Source organism: Dromaius novaehollandiae, chromosome 14 (genome assembly GCF_036370855.1).
Source record: "Dromaius novaehollandiae isolate bDroNov1 chromosome 14, bDroNov1.hap1, whole genome shotgun sequence".
NCBI lineage: Eukaryota > Metazoa > Chordata > Aves > Casuariiformes > Dromaiidae > Dromaius > Dromaius novaehollandiae.
Window position 1 is genome coordinate 4,353,525 of NC_088111.1, and position 22,178 is coordinate 4,375,702.

At 59.8% G+C, this 22,178-nt stretch overlaps 2 protein-coding genes across 9 annotated transcripts in view; one reads left to right on the forward strand and one right to left on the reverse strand.

The window, feature by feature from the left end:
• RNF216 (ring finger protein 216) overlaps positions 1 to 9,307 on the forward strand; it is an 85,782-nt gene extending 76,475 nt beyond the window's left edge. For all 8 annotated transcript variants that reach the window (XM_064520149.1, XM_026095174.2, XM_026095176.2 and 5 more), the window contains 2 exons: positions 4,284 to 4,353; positions 5,022 to 9,307. In XM_064520149.1, coding sequence (XP_064376219.1) covers positions 4,284 to 4,353; positions 5,022 to 5,341 — 390 coding nt within the window. In that variant the 3' untranslated portion in view covers positions 5,342 to 9,307. The remainder of the gene's footprint in view (positions 1 to 4,283; positions 4,354 to 5,021) is intronic.
• Positions 9,308 to 11,693: 2,386 nt separating this feature from the next.
• On the reverse strand, positions 11,694 to 21,089 carry FSCN1 (fascin actin-bundling protein 1). The gene is made up of 5 exons (XM_064520150.1): positions 20,206 to 21,089; positions 15,595 to 15,751; positions 14,864 to 14,985; positions 14,441 to 14,608; positions 11,694 to 14,055 (listed from the first exon to the last, which is right to left on the reverse strand). The coding sequence occupies exons 1-5, from the start codon at positions 21,026 to 21,028 to the stop codon at positions 13,853 to 13,855; spliced, it is 1,473 nt and encodes a 490-aa protein (XP_064376220.1). The 5' UTR covers positions 21,029 to 21,089; the 3' UTR covers positions 11,694 to 13,852.
• Between the last annotated feature and the right edge of the window lie 1,089 nt (positions 21,090 to 22,178).

Consider the following 22,178-nt stretch of genomic DNA (forward strand, 5'->3'; position numbering starts at 1 on the left):
GCAGAGCATTGCGCAGATGCTGGATGCTCTTTCTCTAAGAGCATTGTTGAATTTTGCCTCCCGTTTGTTGCAGTGAAAAGGTGCTTCGCTTAGCAACCGAGCCCGGCTCTTTATTTAATCCGTCCACGGACCGCCATGAGCCGAGACGGAGCCACCCTTTCGGCTGTGATTGGCTCCGCGCTCTCCGCATTCCCTGAATTCAATGGGAGATGGCTGAAAGGAAAACCCTCCTGCATCCCGAGACGTAACCAGATCCTTTTGCAATCCTTGGATCGCACGGGAGGACCAGTGGGCTCATGGCCACCGCGCTCAGGCCCTCCCCGGGGGCACGGGCATGTCTTTCGGGTCGTGGGGTTCAGGGTGGAGCTGCGGAGAGCATCTCGCTATCCATTTTGGGGCAAAGCTCGGTCCTGTTTTCTTTTTTCATTTAAAAAGCAGAGTCTGATAATCTTGTTCATTTTATGCAGCGCTCGCAGATAAGGAATGTAAATACATCTCTTAACTCCTTTGCGTTTTGCACCTGGCCACCTCCCCTCTGCTGCGATGCCGGGGAAGCCTGGGAAGGGCCACACTGCAGCATTGCCCTGGGCTTTCCCTGGCGGGGAGGGGGCCAGGACACCCCCTTGCCTGGGACGTGGGCAGTCTGGCTGGTGCTGAGAGCCCCCCTGGGCTTTGGGGGGGTTTGAGTGTTGTGGGGGTTTTTTTAAGCTGTCAACAAGACAGCTAACAGGAAGATCACTGTTCACTTGGCAGGATTAAATCCCTTCAATCTGCCCAGCCTGTGAACAGGCTGTTAAAATTATAATCTGATCCTTTGCTAAGGGACTTGAACCCACTCAGGAAGGTGGACACGAGGCTTTTCAGACTGTACTGGAGCTTCCACCCTGGGTGACATTAGGTGGTTTCTTGCCACAGCCACCAGCCATGAGGTCACTAATGAAAGCTGGAGTTCTGGTGCAGCTGCTTTACCTGCAGAAGACTCTCACTGTTATCTCTCTCTCTCTCTCTTCTAGTTGCTTTGAGATCGGAGAACAGTCTTTACTTCTCAAAATATTAGGTCTGCATTGCAAAAATATCACTGTTGTACCTGGTGAATATTTGCAGCACTGAGACTTGTTCTTACTTTTTAATTCTGGCCTGTACCAGTGCAATATGTAAGAACTTGTGGCATCAGCTTTTCCTCCTGAACATGTTCTAAAATTACCTTACTATTTGCCTATATCACCAACTTTTTGTTCCAGCTAGATGTGGATCTTTAAGTCCTGCAGGTATTGAACTGTGCTGTGCACTGATGACTTGCCAAACTTAATGCTGGCTTTTGATTTTAAGTAGGAAGGTGCACAGCGTAGTGAGTTTTTGTTTATTATATTAAGACGCCACTTTATCAGAAACCCTGATGCAAAAAATTCCAGGTCGAGGCTTGGTATGTGGGATTGAGTATAAATACCTCTTAAAGTGTATTTTTCCATTGGGAAGTTATCAGCGGAGAAGCAGCAAAGCTGCTAGCTCGCGTTCTCGGTTCGCTGTGCCCTTGCTCTGGTCTGCGCTGCGGCTGCATCCCTCTTTCCGGAGCGGGGCCCTAACCCAAGGCTGCCGGGGCGCGGGGCCTGTCCAGCCCGGGCTGTTGGAAGGCAGGATAGCAAATCCCACCGTTGCTGCAGGGATGGGGGCCGGGGCCGCCCCGGGGGGCTGCAGCCGCGGCGGGCAGTTGGCTGGCGTCGGCGTGGAGGCCAGCTGCGGCTTAGACGCGGGGGGAGAGCAGCCCTCGCCGCGGGAGGGTCTGGTGAAGCACGAGCTGCTGGGGTGTCCAGTTCCTGAGGGCTGACTGGTACCAGCAGCTGGGTTTGCAGCGGCTGCGGCAGCAGGGACGTTCAGCGAGCGAGCCTGGCTCTGAGCCCGCTGCTTCGCAGCGTCTGGGCCCATTCCCCGCGGGGGCAGAGCGGGGAGCGCCCTTTCGGGGAATCGGCCCGGGGCTCGGACCGGAGCCAAAGCTACTAGGTAGAGGGGACCCCTCAGCAATTTAGGACTTCTCTGTGTGTTTTGGGGTTTTAAGGTGAGAATTACATCTTTGCGGGAGGGAAGGAGATAGGATGATGTTCAGTCGAACATAAAACATTCCACTGCTTATTCATCATATAATTAAAAAAAGAATTTAGGTGCATTTTTGCAGTGAGTGGAAGTAATGTGGGAGAGGTGGCTCTTTCTATTTTCACCCTCAACTACATTGAAAAAAATACATTTGGTGGGGGGGGACTTGAAAGCTTTGGGGCCACCCATCGAGAGCGCTGCTTGGAAGGGGAGGCCTGCAGGATGCTTGGTTGCCTGCTGCTGAGCTGAGCATGCCCAGGTTGTGGTGTCCTCCAGCCAGGGAAACAGCAATCTGATACTTGGAGGGTAATTAAAGTTCTGTATAGGCTGAGAAGAGCCATTCTTCAGCACTTTTTATGGAGACAGATAGGCTGTAATTAACAGTCCACGGAAGCAGCCTGTTTGGGAAAAAAGCACGTGCTGGAAAGTCTTAATTTTAACCAATGACTCAAAGAATAATCAAAGAGAGGGAAGTATTGAGTTTGGCTTTCTGCAAATTAAGATAACTCTGGTCTCCCAGGGAAACCTTATCTGCTGGGGGGAGGAGGGGATGTCTTAGCAAGCTTCCCAGGCGTTGCTGCTAGACGTGTGCAGGACCATGAGATTGGAGTTGGGAAGCTGGCTAGATTCAAAATAAAGTCAGTGTAGCTACATGCATGAAGCATATTTCATAAGCCAGTCCCAGAGCACTCTTCAAAATAGAGGATATTTTCCACATTGAGAGTGTTCAGGAAGAAATTTATGGGTTTTGGCAATCCGGAAAATAGGATGAATAAAAACGAGGCAGGGTCTTGCACATTGTGGGGTATGGAGGGCTTGGAGTTTCCCTCCCCTTCCCCTCTTAGCGTTTGCAAATGAACTGCTGAAGCAAACCAAATGCTCTTGCATATGCAGGTAAGCGCAGAGCGCTTGCTGCTTGGCGCAGGTATTCTGTGTCGTACTTTGTTCCCAGCTAACATCAAGAGTGCAGACGCTGTCCAGGAGGCTTGACTGTTCTCATTTGTTTTCAGAAAGCGCCAGGTAGTGTTTCATCCCAATGGACACACAGCAGCAAATGCAGCCCTGCAAAGACCAGAAGGACCTCTGTTGCCATCAATGTACATATGGCCCAGAGGCATCTGCTGCCTGGCACTGAAACGGAGTTGTGCCTTTAGTTATTTGGGGCGATTTTTGTTACCTTGATAGCTGTCGCGTACTGTGCTGTGCTGCAGCAAAAACTCATTTTCGCAGCCGTTCTTGGGAGTGGGCAGGTGATGTGGAAGCACAAATTGGAGCGATTCTCTGGTTTCATGCCAATACCAGAATGGCTTTGTATGAAGTCTGAGAGCTGCCTGGACCCTGTGGGTGGTTGGTGCCCAGGGCCGTCCCTCCAGGCATGCTTTTCTAGCTCAGGACTTGCATAGTCTTCCAAGGCTGTCCTTGTCCATCCTGCTCTCTTGAGCTAATAAAAGGTAGTGTAAATGCAAGCTCTGTAGACACCTGCAGCCACCTGAGGCTTGCCTGCTTTGTTTGGTCTGGCTGTTGCTAGCTTGGGTTGAAAAAAAAAATGAGAAAGATGAGGAGCTGGAGGATGCTTTCAGTTCCTGGCTTGCCCTTGTGTTCTGTTTGAGCAGCAGGTTTGAATATTTTTAGTATAACTTCTAGATGGGCATTAAAAGAAACATATTGGGATTTATGTCCTCCTCAAAGTTACAGATAAGATCTAAATGGCCTCGTTACAGCACCATTTAGCTACTAGAGCCAGGATTTAAGTTGTGTTAATTCCAGCTGTTGGGCCAAAAACTCTAGAAGTGCTAGCGTAGTGTAAATATTTAATAGAGTATTGCCATTTAAAAGATTAACAGCTCTCCAGCAACTCTTTGGATGGGCGGAGCTGGGTTGCTGTTCTCTGGTTTGTATCAAGTCAATGAATTTTAGCACCAATCTCCTGGAAAGCTGATCTAAGCCTCTTAGTCATGGTCCGTACAGTGTGCCTGGCTCTGTGCAAGTTACTTGTGCTGCAGTCCTCTGTTGCAGCCTTGCCCTTTCACTAAAACCAGGTCAGCCCCGAATGAGAACTGTTTGGCCCAATTTACTTTTTGCGGGGGGTAGAAGGGGTGGGCGAACACAGGCTGAAAAGCAAGCAGCAGGGATGAGAGAGTGGAAACTTGCAGCAGAAATTAGCCCCCTGACTTTTTATCCTCCTTTAATTTTAGGAAGATGATGAGAAGATAATCCAAGAGATTCAGAAAGAGGCTGAAGAGGAGCAAAGGAAGAAAAATGGAGGTAAGTTGCAATCTTTATCTGTGATTAGAGATGAGACTGAAGATGACAGGAGTGCATAGGGTTCCCAGCTGCTGACAAATCTCTGGTTCTTCGTTGACTTCTTCCCAAGGCCTGGCCACTTGCAGGCTGCTTCTCAGTCCGGTGCTGTGCTGCACCGTGCTTCACTGAGACCTTGCTCCAGAGGAGTGCGAGCCCCCATCCCCTCCCTGCTGGGAACCGCTTCAGCTTCAGAAGTGCTGTTGCTTGCAGGCTCTTAGCTGGGAACATGGGGGAACGCGAGGCTCATGCCCAGCTCTGAAAGGGTGTCGTGGGTGAGCAGACCTGCATCTCATCTCCACTTGGCAAAGTAGCTGAAGGGCAGCGTAACCTCTGCGCTTTGTGGTGGGGGTACTGGGGCATACAAGGGGCAGCCCCCCTCCCTTGCAAGCAGGATTTGCTCCCCATTTGTGCTGCTGAAAGTAGCCAGCCTGGCCTGTGCCCTGTGGTGCTGGGAATGCAGGAGGGAGCAGTGTGAGCAGCAAAGTTAGGGACGTGAGGGGCAAGCTGAGATGCTGCAAGGACCATGCTGGAGAAGGGATGGAGGGTGCCACCAGCAAGCTTAAGACCGTAGGCCAAGTATGGCGAGTTTTGTTTGTAAGACAACCGGTTCTTCTTTCCTCCCTCTGCAGAGAACAGTTTCAAGCGGATCGGCCCTCCTGTGGAAAAGCCCATGGAGAAGATCCAGAGAGTTGAAGTCATCCCCAGACCTGTTCCTCAGAACCTCCACCAGCCCCGAATGCCTCCTTACCCCTTCGTGCACCCTCCCTTCCCGCTGCCTCCTGTCCGTCCCATGTACAATAACATCCCCCTCAACATAGGGCCCATCCCTGCTCCCTACGTGCCCCCCTTGCCTAACATGAGGGTGAACTATGATTTTCCCCAGATCAACGTTCAGCTGGAGCACAACTTGCCTATGCACTTTGGTCCTCAGCCTCGACACCGGTTCTGACCTGGTTCAAATAGCACTCGGAGTAGAGTCACTGCAGGGCAAAGCCACCCCCGTAATCCCAGCCCTCTTCCTGCTTCGGCCACTCTCGTTTTAGCCAGCTGCAAGGGGAACTGCTCCGTCTCACACGTACCTGCACTGCACCCGTATCTGTAGCTCCTCTGAACCTTTGCAGTCAAACATTTTGACCTGTGCTGGAACAGGGCTTGGTGCTGCATTTCCAAGGGTCTCTTCCTATGCTGGGCATCCAGATGCTTTGATTTGGCAAAGACTGTTCAGCCAGCTGCTGAGGGGAAAGCGGCGTTTGCGGAGCGCAGGGACGCAGCGGTTCCTTGGGGGCGGCACGGCTTTCTAAAAATCCCGCCTTCCTGTCGGTTAGAGCAGCTGCCCACGCAGTCAAGGCTGAGTCTTGGGAAAGGGAGGGGAGACTTGGCATCTGAATAAGACCTTCAGTAACGAAATACTAGGACTTGGCTGCCCCAGCCTTCCGCCTGGGAAGCGGCATGAGGCTGGGGGTCAGAGATGGTGATATTTCCATGCTTTCCAGTATCCCTGTACCCTGCTATCATTCCCCAGCAGAAAGAAGTGTTGAAAACAACTAAATCTAGCATATTTGGCATTTATCATCCTGCAAGGGGAGTCATGGGATGCAGAAGGCATCTCGTTGCCAGGTACTGCTCAGATCGCGGTAGGAGGCCCAGAGCCATGTTCTCTCTCAGGGCTTTAAGAAGTAACAGAAGACTCAGCACCTTAATTTTGGGGAACTGAAATTGCCCCCTTCAAAGAACTCAGTTTTTTTCCCAGAGGTGGGTTCCTCTCAGCTTCCAAAATGTGGCCTTAGGGTTTGTTCTGATCTGGGCATCCCAAATCCCCGTCTGCTTCTGGCAGCAGTCATCAAGCAGTTGGTAGAAGCCCCCGGAGCACAAGTGGCATACTTCATTACAAAACTGCTTGGGCAGATACCCAGTTAGATGCGTAACCAGTTGTGTGTGCTGTGTGTGCTGTTGCATAAAAATTAGTAACTACCTGTGTAGTTATGCACGCGGGCAGCTGTAAGCCTAGAGCCCTCCGTTAGTTAAAATCACTGCAGTCGAACAGGCGACTGTTGTCTTGTGCTGTAGGAAGCTGGCTGCTTCCCGAATGCTTAATAACTTCTGAAAATGTGTATTTTGATTTAATTGGCTTCAGAAGACTGTTAAGGGCAAACATAAGTATTGCTGGGCTTAGGAAGTGAGGATTAGGAAAGCGAAACTTCCTTGTAAGAAGCAGGGGGTGTAATCGCTGCCTGCGCTTAGAGGAGGTGCTGGGCCTGGGAGAGGAGCGTTAATGCAAAGCCCTTTCTGCGTAGGCTGTTACTGTGCTGTCCGGTACAGCCCCCCTTTCGGAGAGAAAATGGTTGGAGGGAGAAAGCCTCCTCCCAGAAGTGCTGGACTAGTTTTCACCAGCCCAACTCTGCAGTGTTTTCCCCAAATTGCTTGGTCTGCCCTGCATCCTGCTCTTCCCTGCTGAGAGCCAGCTCAGCGCATTCCCCCTGTGTTTTTTTTCCCCCCCTATATATTAACATCCAGGTGTCTATTGGTTTTGTTTGTTTTTCAGGTAAAACTCCCTGCCTCTGCCTCGTGACTTCTGTCAAATCCTCCCTAGCTCGCGCCTCTCCGTAACCACCGTGCTGCGTCCGCTTGGCTGCTGAGCAAGCGATGAAGGGAGAGACGCGTTGCGGTGCCGTGGGCGGAGGACGGGGCGGAGGACGGGGCAGAGCCGGGCTGTCGGTGGGACATCCCGGGAGAGGGGCCGGGGCAGCCTCCCTGCTGGCAGCGGGATCAGAGCCTCCGGGACGGTTTCACAGAAGGGACGTCCCCGCTTTTTGGAGCGGGTGCAGCCATCTCCCCGCTCCCAGACACTTCCTATAGACTGAAACGCACCCGCGAAGCCGCCTGTTCCCCTTCCCCAGTACCGTCGTCTCTAGCATTAATAACCAAGTGGTTATTCACTTGCTGCTAATTTTTTTTTTTTTTTTAATTTATTTCTGGAAGTAGTCCAGGGACCGTAGTGGCTTCTCGATTGCTGCTCAGCTGGGTCTTAGCCAGGTTTCAATCCTACCTTATACCAACTGCTTCGTGTAGTAGCCAGGAGCAGTGGTGTCACGTTGGATTTAGGGTGGGCAGAGATTTTACCCGGAGCTGTGGTCAGAGTGAGCAGGGTCGGCTTCCCATCAGAGAAGGGGAATCCTGTCCTTAAACAGCCAAGATCTGGCAGGATTAAGGGCTGGCTTGGACTGAGCTTTCCAGGCTCTGTCCCCGGCTGGGTGGCACTTGTGCTCCAGTGCCCGCCCGTGCATACGTGGGTCAGGGGCCGCGGTGGGCTGAGAAGCCTGGGGGACAGCTTGGCTGCTCGGCTGGGAGCCCCGGCTGAAGCAAACCAGCCCATGGAAGAAAATTGGCCTCCCCATCTCCGTCTTGCTCACGGAGTGGTCATTGCTCACTGAAATCCGCTGATAAAGCAGGTACTAACCGTAGCACCCGGTGCTTTGTGGCGAGCGTGCGGCCGTGGCGGTGCTGCGTGGGGCCCCCTCCATCCCGCGTAGCAGGCACGGTTGCTTTAATGGCAGGGAAGACACCTCCCCCAAGGAAGTCAGCAATGCCACGTCTTCCCGAGTCTCAGGCTGGTCTCCATAGATAACGTGCTGCTGTAATGCAGGTCTGAGCTGGCAGCGAGGACAACCAGCTCTGTGCTTCCCTGCTTGTCTTGGCTGGTCAGACTTGACTTTATCTGGTCTCTGGCTTACACAGAGGACCGAAGTGGGAGGCTGGTCTTGCACGGAGGAGCGGTTTCATTGCACTGCCCCTTCTTGCAGTTAGTTTACTAGAGCACTAGTAAAAATCATGATCTACTTCAACCTTGTGATATATATGTCTATAGATACCCAGCTATGAAGAGTTGAGCCTTGGCAGAGAGAAGTGCAGAGATGGAAGGAGGAGCAGCGGGTAGAGTTGCGAGGGAAGTGCCATGTCCAGGTCTGCCTTCTGGCTGGGCTCAGCGCTGCTGCTTTGCTGGGTCTTCCCCCGGCCTCTGCCCACCCAGAGCCTTTGCAGAAGGTGAGTTCAGGTGCAGCATCTCCATACGAGCAAGTTCTGCTGCTGTGGAGCAGTGGCCAGGGTCCTGGGAGGGGCCTGTGCAGTTGGGAGAAACATTTCCCCCCTATCCTTTCAAAATTATGAGCTTATCTGGCATCTGAGAGAAGAGAAATCCGTGCTTGGTCCCTTCATGTCCTTTCCAGAGCTCCTGCCAGCCCAGAGAGATCTGCTTGGCTCCCCGTGCAGCCCATGGGCTGCCTTGGGGCCCCTGCTGTATCTGTCAGTGCTTCTCTTGCCAAGAAAATACTCAAAAATAGTCAAATTGTCAAAAGCTTTGGCTAAAAATTACCCCGTGGCCAAAGGAGAGTGTGGCTGCTCCTTCCTGCTAGCGCGAGAGGCTCTGAGCAGTTGTGGGCTCTGGTACTGGTTGGGTTCATGTTGACGTGTAAAAAAACAACACTCTTCCTGCACAACCAACAGAAAAAAAAATATGTTTTGGACTCTACATCCCAACCCCTCTTCTACCCTGCAGCCCTTCGTTAGATCCGTTGCCTGTTGAAGGGGGACAGGGAGGTTGCTGTGCCCAGGTAGATCTTATAACAGGTACTTAATGTGGTTATTTGCAGTGTCCCATTTTACTTGCCTTAAAGGTGGAGAGAGAAACTTAGTATTTGCACTTAGCAAAACATTATATTAAAAGAAAAGAAACCCTGTAAAGATGTGCATGTTCTGCAACTTTGTATAACAATAGCCGGAAATAAATAGGTGGTTTATTAAAAAAATATTTTTCTTTACCTTCTGGTAGTAAACTGTTCTAATATTCAGTGTGTAAAAAGTTCCTGTATTATATTGTAATTTGAATTTTTGTAAATAAATTTGTGCACTCTGGCTTTCACCTCTGTGCTTTTGTTGCTGTGGAAATGCCGTCCTTACACCAGAAACGCGCTGTTTTGATGTTGAGGATAATTATAGGCAGCAGCAGATAGGCGGGAGAGCAAGCAGGAGTGTTTTGCCAGATCTCAGCCTGAGCGGTTGAAAACTGTAAAAGTTGCAAGGCAGAAACATTTGACCCTCCTGTAAAAGCTTAATATGTTCCAAATGCTTTTGAGGAAAAACTGAATGGAATATAAAATGGTTTCCAGTTGCTCTTTTAAATGGAAACCAGGACTCTATAAGTAGGTTTTTTTCTTTCTTTCTTTATTCGGGGAGGGGGAAGGGGCGTGGGGCCTTTCCCCCTTTGCAGAGGACTGATGGTAAATACAGACCCCGCGTTTCTTGGCTCTTAAACACAAAGGGAAATGTCGGCCGGCAGCTCGGGGGCTTGCCGAGCCAGGCGGGCGCGTTAGGCGCAAGGCAGGATTCCCCCAGCTCTCCTCAGTCCCCAAACTTGCGCAGCAAAGGGATTTTTTTTGCCTTAAAATACATATGGAGGAACAGATGCAGCTGGAGCTGCTGGCCCCAGGCAGTCACACCCTAAAATTGGAAATAGGGATAAAAGCAGCAGTGATTCAGGAGTGCAGAAAAAAGGGAGGGGAAGGCGTTTGGGTTGTAAACGCAATCGGAGCGAGAGCCTTGGTTTCCCAGGGTCTCCTCTGCGGCCGCAGATGGTGCCTGCCTGGGTCTCCGGGGAGGAGGGGGCTGCTGCTGCCTCCACAAAATGGCTCTTTTCTTCGGAAAAAAGAAAGCCCTTAGGAGGGAGCAATGCATCGCGTTAGGCACAGCGGTGCCCTGGGTTTTACCTGTTGTTGCAGCTGCACCGAGATCCAAGCCTCGGCCAGGGCTGCGCCGCGCCACTGTGCTGCACCGAGGCTGCTCGCAGGGGCAGGATGCGTCCCGAGATAGGCACGGCCGCTCGCTGATTACCCGGCAAGGCCGTCCTTGCTCCAAAGCGTCAATAAAGCTGCCTCTGAGCAAACCCAGGCGCCGGCTTTCGTGCCGGGCTTAGGGCAGCCCGTTCTGCTGAGCCGCCGCGCGGAGGGACCCTCTGCCGCGGAGGAGAGGACCCTGCCCGGCCCCCCGGGAGCCACGGGTGCCTGGGTGCAGAGCCCCAGGGACAAGCCCGCAGCCAGCTCCCGTTCTGCCCGGTACCGTGGGGCTCCCCGGTCCCGCTGGGAAAGCCACCCCGTCCTGCTCCGTTGGGTCTCCCGGAGGAGAAGGGGTCCACGGGGCCGAGCCCAGCGCGGCTGCAGCCCAGCAGGGCCTTACGGCTGTTCTGGGGGGAGAGCTCGCGAGCCCGGCACCCGCGCGGCTGCTTTTCGAAGCGGCTCAGCAGATTGCACCCAAAGCACCCCGACACCCCGGCTCACAAGTGGGGGGAAAGGCCTCGCCGGCTCGAAAGGAGATGGGTGGCAGGAAGGTGCCTGCCCCAGCGGGAGAGGCTAACGTGGCTCCCCCAGCCTCATTCATCCTCTTGGTTATTTTTCCCAGGATCAGGCGCATCCCAGCAGCTCTGGCAGGAGCATGGCTCTGTGCCCCCCCATGCTCCCCCCTCCAGCTTCAAAGCCTGAGATGTGCAGGCAATCGCTATTTAAAGCAGAGTGATTTAAGGTGCTGCGGTTTCCCCAGGCTGGGTGAAGGGCTGGGAGCCCGGAGGCTGGGGAGAGCTGGGCAAAGCGGCCCCAGGTGAAAACCCTGCAGGGCCCTGATCACCCCTGGCCAGGTGCCTCCTCCCGCCGGCAGAGAGGAGGAAGAGGAGGGAGAGTAAGGAGCCAGAGCTATGGCAGGACCAGGGGAGCCAGGTAGGCAAGGGAGGGAGGGGGTGGCTGGGTTTGGCAGGGGGAAGAAGGTGACCCGCAGCTCCTTGGTGAGCCCATGCCTTACTGCATCTTCATAGCCGAAATGGTGCTCGGTGACAGCACCAGATCCTGTCTGGTCGCTTTGTCCCTAGGGCTGGTTCGGGCTGTCCTGGGGCGCGTCAAGCAGGAGGTCCGGGTGGCATGGTGTGGTGCAGCACGGCTTGGACTGGTGGCCGTGGCGGTCCCAGCACAGCCCCAAGCCAGAGCACGGCATGGTTGAGTTTCGCCTCTCCCTGTGGTTCTCCCTTGCTTTGAAAGCCCCCGTTCCCCATTCTGCCTTGAGAGTTTATGTCGGACGCTTAAGGGGTGCATCCAACCGAGACCCCCAGAGCCAGCTCGAGGCCACAGGTGCCACCCCAGATGCTCCCATGGAGCCACCATCACGGCTGCTGCCGGGAACAGCGATGGGCTGGAGGGGCCCAAAGCACCAGCGACCGCGGCGGCGGAGCCGGCACCTCGCGACAAACCACACGCCAAGCGCTCATCTCCGAATGCAGGTTTTTATTCATCTTTCTCCATTTGAAGCTATTTTTAAGTTATACAAATGGCACTTACAAAAAAAATTTAAAAAAAAAACAAAACCAAACCCAAAACTTAACTTCAGAGTGAGATGTTTTCAGAGAGTCACGACACCCGATAAAAGAGGAGACAGGAGAAATTCTTGACCTAGCATCACATGGAAGAAGCCAGAGCAGGAGTTACATGGTTCGAACTGCGACGAGGGGCGGGAGGAGAGGAGACGCGGTGGGCGTGAAGGCCAGCGGAAAGTGTGTGCCGAGCCACAGGGTCACGCAGGGTTTCGCCAAGACGCTCGTTCCTTTGAGAGGCACCTGGGTCCCCGCGCGGCCGGTCGCGGTCCGACCGCCCGAGCGAAGCCGAGCCCCGGGCGCGGGAGCTAGAGCCGAGGTAGAGTCGCACCGCCGGGGCCGGGGTCCCCGCTGACCGCCGGGGCCCCGTCGCTGAGTTATCGCCCTCCCCTCGCGGGGAAGGTCCGGGCGCGCGGCGCGGCCAGCGTAGCACCGAGCTCCCGCGCAGGCAGCCCTGCGGCGGCGGGATGGCGTTAAGGCTTGCGAGCCCCGCGTGCGCGTTCGGGCGCGCGGCCGAGGCGAAGCACCGGCTCCCGCGGGAAGCCTCTGCCGGGAGCAAACCCCCCCGCCGGGAAGGCCCCAAAGGATAAAGTGCCTTTCTACACCCTCAAGAACACTTTAGCATCACCCATTACAAACGTTCACGTTTCACGCTAATGCAGACCTATTACAGACAACAGCTGGTAACACAGTGCCATGGCGAGCATATATAAATAGAGAACTAACAAAAATACTGTTTTGGTCATTTTTCTGCTTCCAGTAATGTTGAGATGACGTGCTATCAAAGCAGAGGTGCCCCTCGGGCCGGTGGGACCAGGCAGCTGCCCCCTCGCGTCGCACGGCCGGGGGGGCGGCGGAGCCGAGCTAGAGCGACGGGCAAGCCGTAACTCGGCGCTAGGCGTTCGGCGACCAGCTTCGCCGTTCCAGTAGGTTATGAGGAAAAAAAAAAGGTACTGAACAAATATCACTGTGCAAAGTTTGCTACAAACTTTTCTATTCTGTAAACCAAAATCTGCAGTTTGTGCTTCCAGCCACCGCCCGGGGATGGTGGTCTCTGCCGGCCGGGCTCCCGCGGCCCCCGGGCTCTGGGGACAAAAGGCTCCCGGCGCCGGAGGGGGCTGGATCGAACCCAGACCGCCCTTCCCAACGCGGTTTTGGTCCCTCTCCAGGCACAGCCGTGCGATGAGCCCTGGGGACCGGGGAAGCTGCCTTGGGCTGCTGCTGAACCCCCCCGACGGGGTCTGAGATGCTCCTGCAGCAGCTAGAAGCATAGACGGGGCAGAGGGACAACCCCATTTAAAAGGAGCGCGGGACTCCAGAGAGATGAAGGTCTGAGGCTTTCCAGACAGCATCACCCTAAAATAGTTTCTCGGTACATCACCTGTACGGCTGTGGGAGTTGCGCTTGCTATCCCTACGGACAGGACGCCTGCCGGCATGCGCCAGCCCCATCCCGGGGACGTTTTGATATGTAAGGTCACCTCTCATGCCTCGGCTGGGGACAGAAAGGTCTTTAAAAGCCAAGAGAGGCGAGAAGCTGCCTTCCCGGAGCCAGGGTTTAGTCTAGCACAGTCCCTGGCCTCCCTTGCTCGGAGGGATGCTAGGCAGGACGGGTCCTCCGGGAGATTGTCCAGCTTTAAGCTGCGCCGGGTGGCCGCAGGGACGCTGGCAGGACCGAGCGAGACGCTGCCAGCACTGATATGGCTACGAGAGCACAGAGGTGACCTTATTCCCTTTTTCAATACAGGAGAGGAAAAAAAAACTACTCGGGCGATGCTCGGGGCCGGGCCGGGGTACGGCAGGGAGCTTCCAAGGCGCGCGAGCCTGGAAGGAGGCGGGGGAGAGAGAAAGACGCCTCTACAAATCTATAGGCAGGCTGCACCACCTTCTCCAGGTCAATTTATCCAGTTCTTAGAGAGCTTAAGGGAGACCCACCTCCACCACAACGATTCTACGGCGGGAGGGAAGGGCAAGCCGGTCTGAAAACCCTTGTACGGGGAGGAGAAACGAAAAAGACGGGGGAAAGAAAGGTTGGCAATGGGAGGTACGCTAAAGTGCATTAATATTCCCAGAGGGTAGAGGCGTCAATGGCGTCGGCGGATGCCTTGAGGACACCGGCATGGTCGCCCTTCAGGTATTTGCCATTGATTTTGATAGCCACTTTGTTGTAGTCGCAGAACTCAAAAAAGAAGTCCACGGGCGTATCGCTGCTGCTGGTGACGGACGACTCGCTCCCCACCATCCAGTACTTGCCGGTGGCATCTGCGGGCAGAGGAGGGGAGACAATGCGGCCCCCGTGAGCGACCGCTCCCACGGCCGAACCCCGGCAGAGCCGGGGACCCCCGCGCCTGAGCCCTGGGCTGCCGGTGGGATCCGGAGCAGCCCGGGACCCAGCGCAGGATTTGGTTCACGGTAGCGATTCTGGCTCGCCCACAAAATGGGCAGAGGTGACAAAATTTCCAGGAAAGAGGCCAAAATTAGTGCTCACTGAAACGGGTAAGGCAAAAAGGCATAAAGGCAGGAGGGGCGCACGGCAGCCCGGGGGTCTCGGGGCGTGCAGGGGGTCTCGCCTGGCTTCCCGCGCCCCGGACGGCCGCTAGTAAGGAACGACCCCACCTCCGAAGCCCGTCCACGGCGCCGGGCTCACCTTTGATGTTGTACGCGCCGTCGTTGAACTCCAGCTGAAAGACGTCGTAGGAGGAGCGGTTGGAGTCCAGGGTGCCGGTCACCTTGCGGCAGCCGATGAAGCCGTGCTCCCCGCGGAGGACGATGATGGGCCTGTTGATGAGCTTCATCACGAAGTACTCGGTCTCACCTGCGCGGGGAGGAGAGGTGGGCGTGAGGAGGACGAGGCACGGCAGAGCCGGGTCCCTGGCCACCAAGGGAGCGGGGCCAACCCACCCCTACGTCCACCTCCAGCAATGAAGGGTATTTCCTTGGAGTCATTGAGAAAATACGCTTTGCCGCTTCCAACCGCAGTGGGAAGAGGAGTCGCTTGGAGAAGGCTTCCCATCCCGGCGTTTTGCCCGTCTTCCCCGCTAACCCCAGCCGGGCAGGGGGACGTCCTTACCCGCCGTCTCCATGGAGGCCGCCAGCTGCCCGTTCTTCTTCGCCGTCACGTACTTGCCGTTGGCGGCCTTCAGGGTGATGCGCTTGTCGCACCACTCGATGTCGAAGTAGCAGCTCGCGTTCCTGCGGGCAGAGGGAGCGCGGCTAAGCGCACCTTCGCGTGCCCCGAACTGCCCGGGCTGCCACGACTGGATTTGGCTTTCTGGATTTGTCCAGTTTATGCTTTAACACCAGGCGGGACTGCGGCGACCACCCCGATGGAAGATCTCCTCCCAGCCGTGCCCTCCCCGGGTTAGCGGAGGCAGCGGGAGGGAGGAAGCCATACGCGCTTTGGGGTTTCAGCCTGGCTTTGGACCAGCTCCCGCAGCCAGGTTTAACTGCGGGGTAAGCGTTTTGCCAGGCCCAGCATGCCGGGAAGGATTACGTGGCCTAAGGGAATTCCCGAGTGTCTCACGGCAAGCCCAGGCTTAGCTCTGGCTTTCCAGGGAACGCGTTTCCTTGCGAGGAAGAGTCTTGGGGCGACTGTCTCAGCTTGTCTGCTGCTCGCACTGCCGTTGTGGGGCAGCTACAGAAATACCTGCACCCCCGGGAACGGTCTCGGAGAGGGGGAGGCAACTGGGGCAGAGGGGCTGGCTGCTCCCCACCCCTCCGCTCCCCTTCCCGGCGCCCGGCTGTGCAGAGTGCTGAAGGCGCCCAAAGCAGCCGGTCCCACCAGGAGAGCCCGGGACTCACTTTGTGGAGGCTGTGGACTGGATGCCCCCGTTGGAGGTGAGGGTCCAGTACTTCCCGGTGTAGGTCCTGAAGGCGCACTTCTTGGTGTCCTTGTTGATCTCCAGCTGGTAGGTCTCCTGGTCGCCCTCCTCGTCCTGGTTGGCGGAGAGGTCCATCCCTGCAGGGCAGAGGCGGTGAGGGGGCACCCGGGGGACGCGGCCGCGGGGGCTGGGGCGCTGCCTCCCCCTCGCCCGAGCGCGCTTGGGCATCCCCAGGCCCCCGCGCGTGGTCCCCCCGGGCACGGCCGGCTCAGCGCCGGGTTTCCACCCGGGTGCTCGAGCATCAGCCAGGAGGGACCAGCACAGGCTGCGCTCAGAGCGAAGACCAACTCTAGATATTTCACGTGTGGAAGGACCGTAGTTTTTCCCCGAGAGGTGACAGCCAGGTTGTGCAGCCCATTAGCAGAGGCCACCAGAGCACCTATGAATCCTCAGCCTATGGCATGTTTAAGGACCGTGGTGCCGCGTGTTATCTGCGAGTTGTCCGAGCCTCTTAGGGAGGGAAGGGAGACCATGGCCCCGGCAGGGCCGTGCGCCGAGACGATCTGCTTGCTCAGGCCCCCGGGGGCCAAACGCGCTCGCCGGGAGGCCGAGCTCGCCAGCTTGGCAGCTTTTTGCTGAAAAATACTTGTGGGATGCGAGTCACAAGCTGAGCGGGGAGCCAAAGCAGGCGAGGGAGCGGAGCGCCCCGGGTCGGGTTTTGCAGAGGGGGCTGGGCGTTGCAACGCACGGCGGGTGCTGCAGGGTCTGCAGCTTGCACCCCCCTCTCGCGCTGCAGATCCAGCAGCAAAGCCCTCTCCCCTCCGTTTGGGGGAAGCTGGACACCCGTCCACCACCACCTTTGCAGAGGGAGCGTTTCCCTAGATACGCCGCGCTATCGCTCTTTGAAATGCAAACTCCCCCACGGAAACCGCCTCGTGTTGACACCTACCTGGCGGCTCCAGACCGCCACATCTGCATCTCCAACCCCACATCTGCGTGCGGCAGCACTGCCAGGCCCTGCTATCTGCTCCGGCGCGCAGCCGGCGGGCTCCGGGCCCCCAGCGCTTTGCATAGCCGCCCCCACCCCTCCGAAGGGGATTCGGCGTTGGGGGCTCGGCTTTGTTGTCTGTGCTCTTATCTCCCCGGCCGAAACCCTCCGCCGCCCCCGCAGCGCTGCCCGTCCACGCCGCCTCGCTGGCGGCTTCCAACACCTCCCGCAGCCGCCCGGGTGCCAAGCGCTGCCCGCCGAGCCGCGACGCCCTGCGCCCCTCTCCGTGCCCCACGGCGGGGGGGCCCGGGAAAGGCAGCGGCAGCAAGAGGGGCTGCAAAGAGGGGCCAAGCACACGGGAGCACGCCGGACGGGCTGCAGCCGCCGCGGGACGGCTCATGCAGGGGGCTCAGCTCCGGTGGGGAGGGGGGGTCTCCCACCGGCCCCCCCCCCCAAGCCGCGCTGGGTTGGGTTATGCTGACTCAGCGGAAAGGAATGCAATTAGGGCTCTGCAGAAGGAGGCTTCAAAGGGCTGTAAGGGAGCCGGAGCAGGAGATACGGCGGGTCATAGGCATGCGGAGCCGTGGCAGCGCAGCCCACGCGATGCACCGCGGCGGCTGGGCCGGCGGCGGGTCTCGGAAAACGTTCTCCCGCGGCGCCCTGCAAAGCCGCAGCCGCTCCCGCCGCGGTCGAAGGCAGGGACGTCGAGGCTGGACACGTGAAGCGGCACGTTTTTCACGTCTTTGCTTCCGAGGGAGGCAGGATGGGATTGACGGAGGCAGTTGCAACACGGCGGGGGATTTGGCGCCAGCGTTTGCAGGAGCCTGGATGCAGGAGCCAAGTATCCTCCATCGCGGGCGAGCGCTCGGCTGCCCCGCGCCGAGCCGGCCTCAGCGTTTGCAGCACGCGGGTTCGGGAGCGCTGTGTGCGGGGAGGGACGGCAGCCGGGCACGGAGCAAGCGCAGACGCCCTTCCCTGCTTCCCCAGCAAAGCAGCGAGCTCCTCCACCCGGGAGCGCGGCACAGCCGCGCCGGGAGAAGCCGGCACCCCCCGTGCCTTGCAGCAGCGCCGGCCCGCGCAGCACATCTCCGCGCTGCCAGGTCCGAGAGTCCGGCGGGCAAACGAGAAGCAGCGCCTGGGGCTCGCGAGCCAGCGGTACCCAGCAAACAACCGAGCCCAGGCGCATCCAGCCCCGGGCCGGGGCGCGCGGCGGCTCCTTCCCTCGCTCCGAAGGGGACGGCCGGGGCCCAAGCGGTGCCGGCTGCCCGCGTCCACGTGGCCGAGCCCTAGCAAACCACGGGCCATGGCGTGCCTCTGCCTGCAGCCTGCCGGGGCGCAGAGCTGCCGGAGCCGCGCGAGCCGGGCCGGGGGAGCGTGGGGGGAGCGCGGGGCCGCGGGCGCTCTGCCCCCGGGACCCCGGCTCCCACAAAGGCCCTTTGTTGCAGCGGCGGGGCCGCAATGAGCTGTTCAGCCGGGCAAGGAGGCTCCTTTCCGCTCCACAACCCCCAGCCCATCTTGGAGGGGGGGGGTCCCACCGCCGGCTGCCCACGCGCAGGGCACCACGGGGACGGAGCTCGGCTGCCATCGGGGGGGAGGCTCCAAGCCACGTGCCGACTCGGTGCTCCGGGGACATCGCTGTCCCCAAGCTGGCCAGGCTCCAGCGCCGAGAAGCCAGGAACCCCCTTGACCCCCCCCGGGACCCCTTCACGGAGGGGCTCTGCAGAGAAAACCCCTCATGCCCCCCCACCCCCCGGCTCTCCTCTTCCCCTCGCCAGCTTCGTGGAGGCTGAGCGGCCTCTGCCCGCTGCAAACGTGAGCCGGCACCGAAAGCCGCTGCAGCGCGGCCCCCCCCCCGAGCCCCCTGCCACGGGCTTTGGCTGCGCCGGGCTCCGCAGAGCTGCTGCGGGGGGGAAGCGAGCACCCGGCTGGCTGCGGCAGCGCCAGCATCCCCCCCCCCCCCAGCAGCCTCCCAGCCCCCTTTCACACCTCCCAGCCCACAGCCGCTCTGTTTTTCTTGGAGAGGGACTGCGGCGAGCCGAGAGACCCCTGTTGCTGGGGAGATTTCACCCCTCCTCCTCCTCCTCCTCTTCCTCCTCCCTCCCCCCCCCCCCCCCAAGACATCCGGGCAGCGTCACGAATCGCACAAAGCTGGCGGCGCCCCCGCCACGCGCCGCAGCCCCCTCCCCACGTCCCAGCGCGGGGACAAAGGGCTGCAGCAGCCGGGCCTCGCCAGGCCCCCGGCCCCCGCGCTGATACCCCCCAGCTGCCCCCCGCCACCCCCATCTTTTTCATTTTTATTTTTATTTTTTTAACATACTAGGTTGCAGCGCACGATTTCCTCCCAGAAAGGAGCAAGGCGATGAAATCACTGCAACGAGCCGCCCGGATGCGAACGCAGGCAGAGCTGCAACCTTGGAATATTATGCAAAAATAAAAAGCCCCGGCGCTTGCTCGCGGCGGCCGCGCTGGGCGATGCCGCAGCGGGACATGCTCGCACGGGCCCCACGGCGTGCAGTGACCTGCGTGTGTGCAGCAGCGTGATGCCCCAGGCTCCGGCCCCGCCGCACGCCTCCGGCATCGCCCCCGACGCCCTCCGTGCCTCCAAAAGCAACTTTTGGGCACCCGGAGGTTTAGGGACCAGGAGGTTTCTCCTGGCACCCGGAGCCTTAGCGAAGGTGCCGGGGTGGGAACCAGGCAGGGCTGCGCAGGGGCCCTGGCGCAGCGAGGCCGCGTGCCGGGGTGGCCGGGCCATGTGGCCGCGATGCACAAAGCCCGGCGGGGAGACCATAGCCCTTTTCTTTAAAAAAAAATGAGGAAAAGGGCCTCGGGCTCCGGCGAGATTGCCGAAGCAGGCGCAGCGGGCGCGCAGGCAAAGCTCCCTTTGTGTAGCTCTATGTAGGTCATGTTTCCCTGCCCGGCTCGGCTCGGCCCCCATCGCCGGCGATGCAGCGAGCTCGGCGGCATGGAGGGGGCGGGCAGCACCCCGCGACGCCCCGCCACGTCCCCGCCGGGGGACCCCGGGGGCCAGGACCGAGGACCAGAACCGGGACCGGGTGGGTGGGACGCATCAATCACGGCGCTGCACTCGGGCTGGCGCTGCGCGGGGGCGGCGGCCGGGGGGGGGGGGGGGGGGAAGCGGAGGCTTTTGTTCCTCGGGTTCACGACGAGCCGGGCAGGCAGCAGCCAACCCCAACAAGGCGGAGGCCCCTCCATCGCCCCGCGGCCCCCCGGCCCCTCGCCGTGTCCCCCGCCCCGTGCCCCCCCCCCGCCTCGGGGAGCGATGCGGAGGGGCGCCCTGGGGAGACGATGCTGCAGGGATGCAGGGAAGCGGGGGGGGGACACACCGAGGAGGTGCCGCCAGAAGGATCGGGGGGGGGGGGGTGCCGCAGCAGACCACGCTGAAGGGGGCGGGGGGGCACCCCGGGAGGTGATGCCAGGGAGCGCGGGGGGGCAACGCCGGAGGGATGCAGGGCGGCACCTCGGGCGACGACGCCGGGGGGGCGCGGGGGGGCCATGCCGGCGGCGCGGCGAGGCCGGGGGGCCGCGGGGGGGCCCGGCGGGGGGGCGCCGCCCGTCCGCCCCGTCGCGGCGGCCGCCCCTTACCTTGCCGGGTGGAGACGTTGCGGTCGTTGCCGGCGCGCAGCACGACCTGCGGGCAGCTCTGCTCGAGGGCGAAGAGCTCGTCCTTGCCCACCTTGGCGCTCTTGCCCGCCTTGAGGGTGCCGCTGGGCCCCGAGGGCGCCAGGTAGCGGCCCTCGCCGTCGCGGAAGGCCACCTTGCCGCAGCGGAACTCGAGGGTGAAGGCGGTGCCGGGCTCGGCGGCGGCGACCAGGCGGCCGTCGCGGCGCAGCAGGCGGTGGTCGCAGCTCTGCAGGCTGTAGCGCTGCTCCACGAAGAGCAGCGTGATGAGCGCGTCCACGCCCCAGGGCACGTCGCGGTCCACGGCCAGCTCGTCGCGGCGCGGGCCCAGGTGCGCGTAGCGCTTGCGGGCCAGGCTGTAGAGGTTGGCCTGCGGGTGCATGGCCAGGTGCACGCTCCACTTCTCGGCGGCCGAGACGGCGGGGGCGAAGCAGGAGAGCCGGTCCTCGGTGCCGCCGAAGAAGCGCCGGTGCGGCTCCGACTGCAGCGACCAGCGCCCGTCGCCGTGAGCCACCACGAGGAAGCGGCAGTCGGGGCCCGGCTCCTCGCTGTCGCAGCTCACCCGCCCGTCCTTGTCGGCGGCCAGGTAGCGGCCCAGGTGGCTCTTGAGCAGCACGGCGCTGGAGTCCTCCCCGTCCTGCTCCAGCGTCCAGATCTGCTTCTTCTTCATGCTGGCGGCCGAGGCGTTCACCTTGAAGCCGAAGGCCTCCGCCGTCAGGTACTTGTTGCTGCAGTTGATGAGCCCGAACTGGATCTGCACCGGCTCCGCGGTGCCGTTGGCCGTCATGGTGCCGCCGGTGCTGCTGCCGGCCCGCTGCCGCCGCCGCCCCGCCCGCCCGCCGCCCTTATAGCGCCGCCGCCGCCGCCGCGGCGCCGCCCCCCGCCGCCGGGGCCGCCCCCCGCCGCCGCCGCGACCCCCGCGCCGCCCGCCCCGCCGCCCGCTGCGCTGCGCTCCGGCCCCGGCGCTGCCCGGCCCCCCCGGGGCTGCACGGCCCCCCCCGCGCTGCACGATCCTCCTTCACTGCACGATTCCCTCCTCCATCGAGAAACCCCCCTGCGCTGCACATCCCCCTCCTGCGCTGCACAATCCCCCTGCACTGCACGACCCCCCCTCTACATTGCAAGATGCCCCTGCACCGCACGACTCCCTCCTCCATTGCAAGACCCCTCCCACACTGCACATCCCCCTCCTGCTCTGCACGATGCCCCCCCCGCGTTGCACGACCCCCTCTACATTGCAAGATCCCCCTGCACTGCAGGACTCCCTCCTCCATTCCTGACCCCCCCCCGCACTGCATATCCCCCTCCTGCACTGCACAATCCCCCTGCATTGCACGACCCCCTCTACATTGCAAGATCCCCCTGCATTACACGACTCTCTCCTCCATTCCTGACCCCCCCACACTGCACATCCCCCTCCTCCATTGCACGACCCCCCTCTGCATTGCAAGACCCCTCCTCCATTGCACAACTCCTCCTGCAATGCAAGATGCCCCCAGACTACAAATTTCCCTCTGCGTTGCAAGACCCCTTCCTGCATTGCAACACCCCCCCCGTGCATTGCAAGACCCCCCCATTGCAAGACTCCCTCTGCCTCACAAGACCCCTCTGCACTGCAAGACCCCCCCCACTGCAAGACTCCCCCTGCAACGCAAGACCTTCCCTACATTGCAAGACCCCTCCTACATTTGAAGACCCCCCCTTGCATTGCTAGCCCCCCCGGCATCCCTCTGCCTCTCCCTGAGCGTCAGCCACGCCGCAGGGGTGACGGGCAGAGTGGGGAATAGGGTGAGCAACGCCGTGTCTCCCGGCCGCCTCCGGGCCATCCCCGTGCCCTCCGCCAGGCTCCAGCGAGGCTTCAGCCTAGGGGATGCGAGCTGCACACCGCGGCGCGGGAGCTGCCGCAGGCTGCGAAGGGCTGCGCTGGGGGAAGCAGT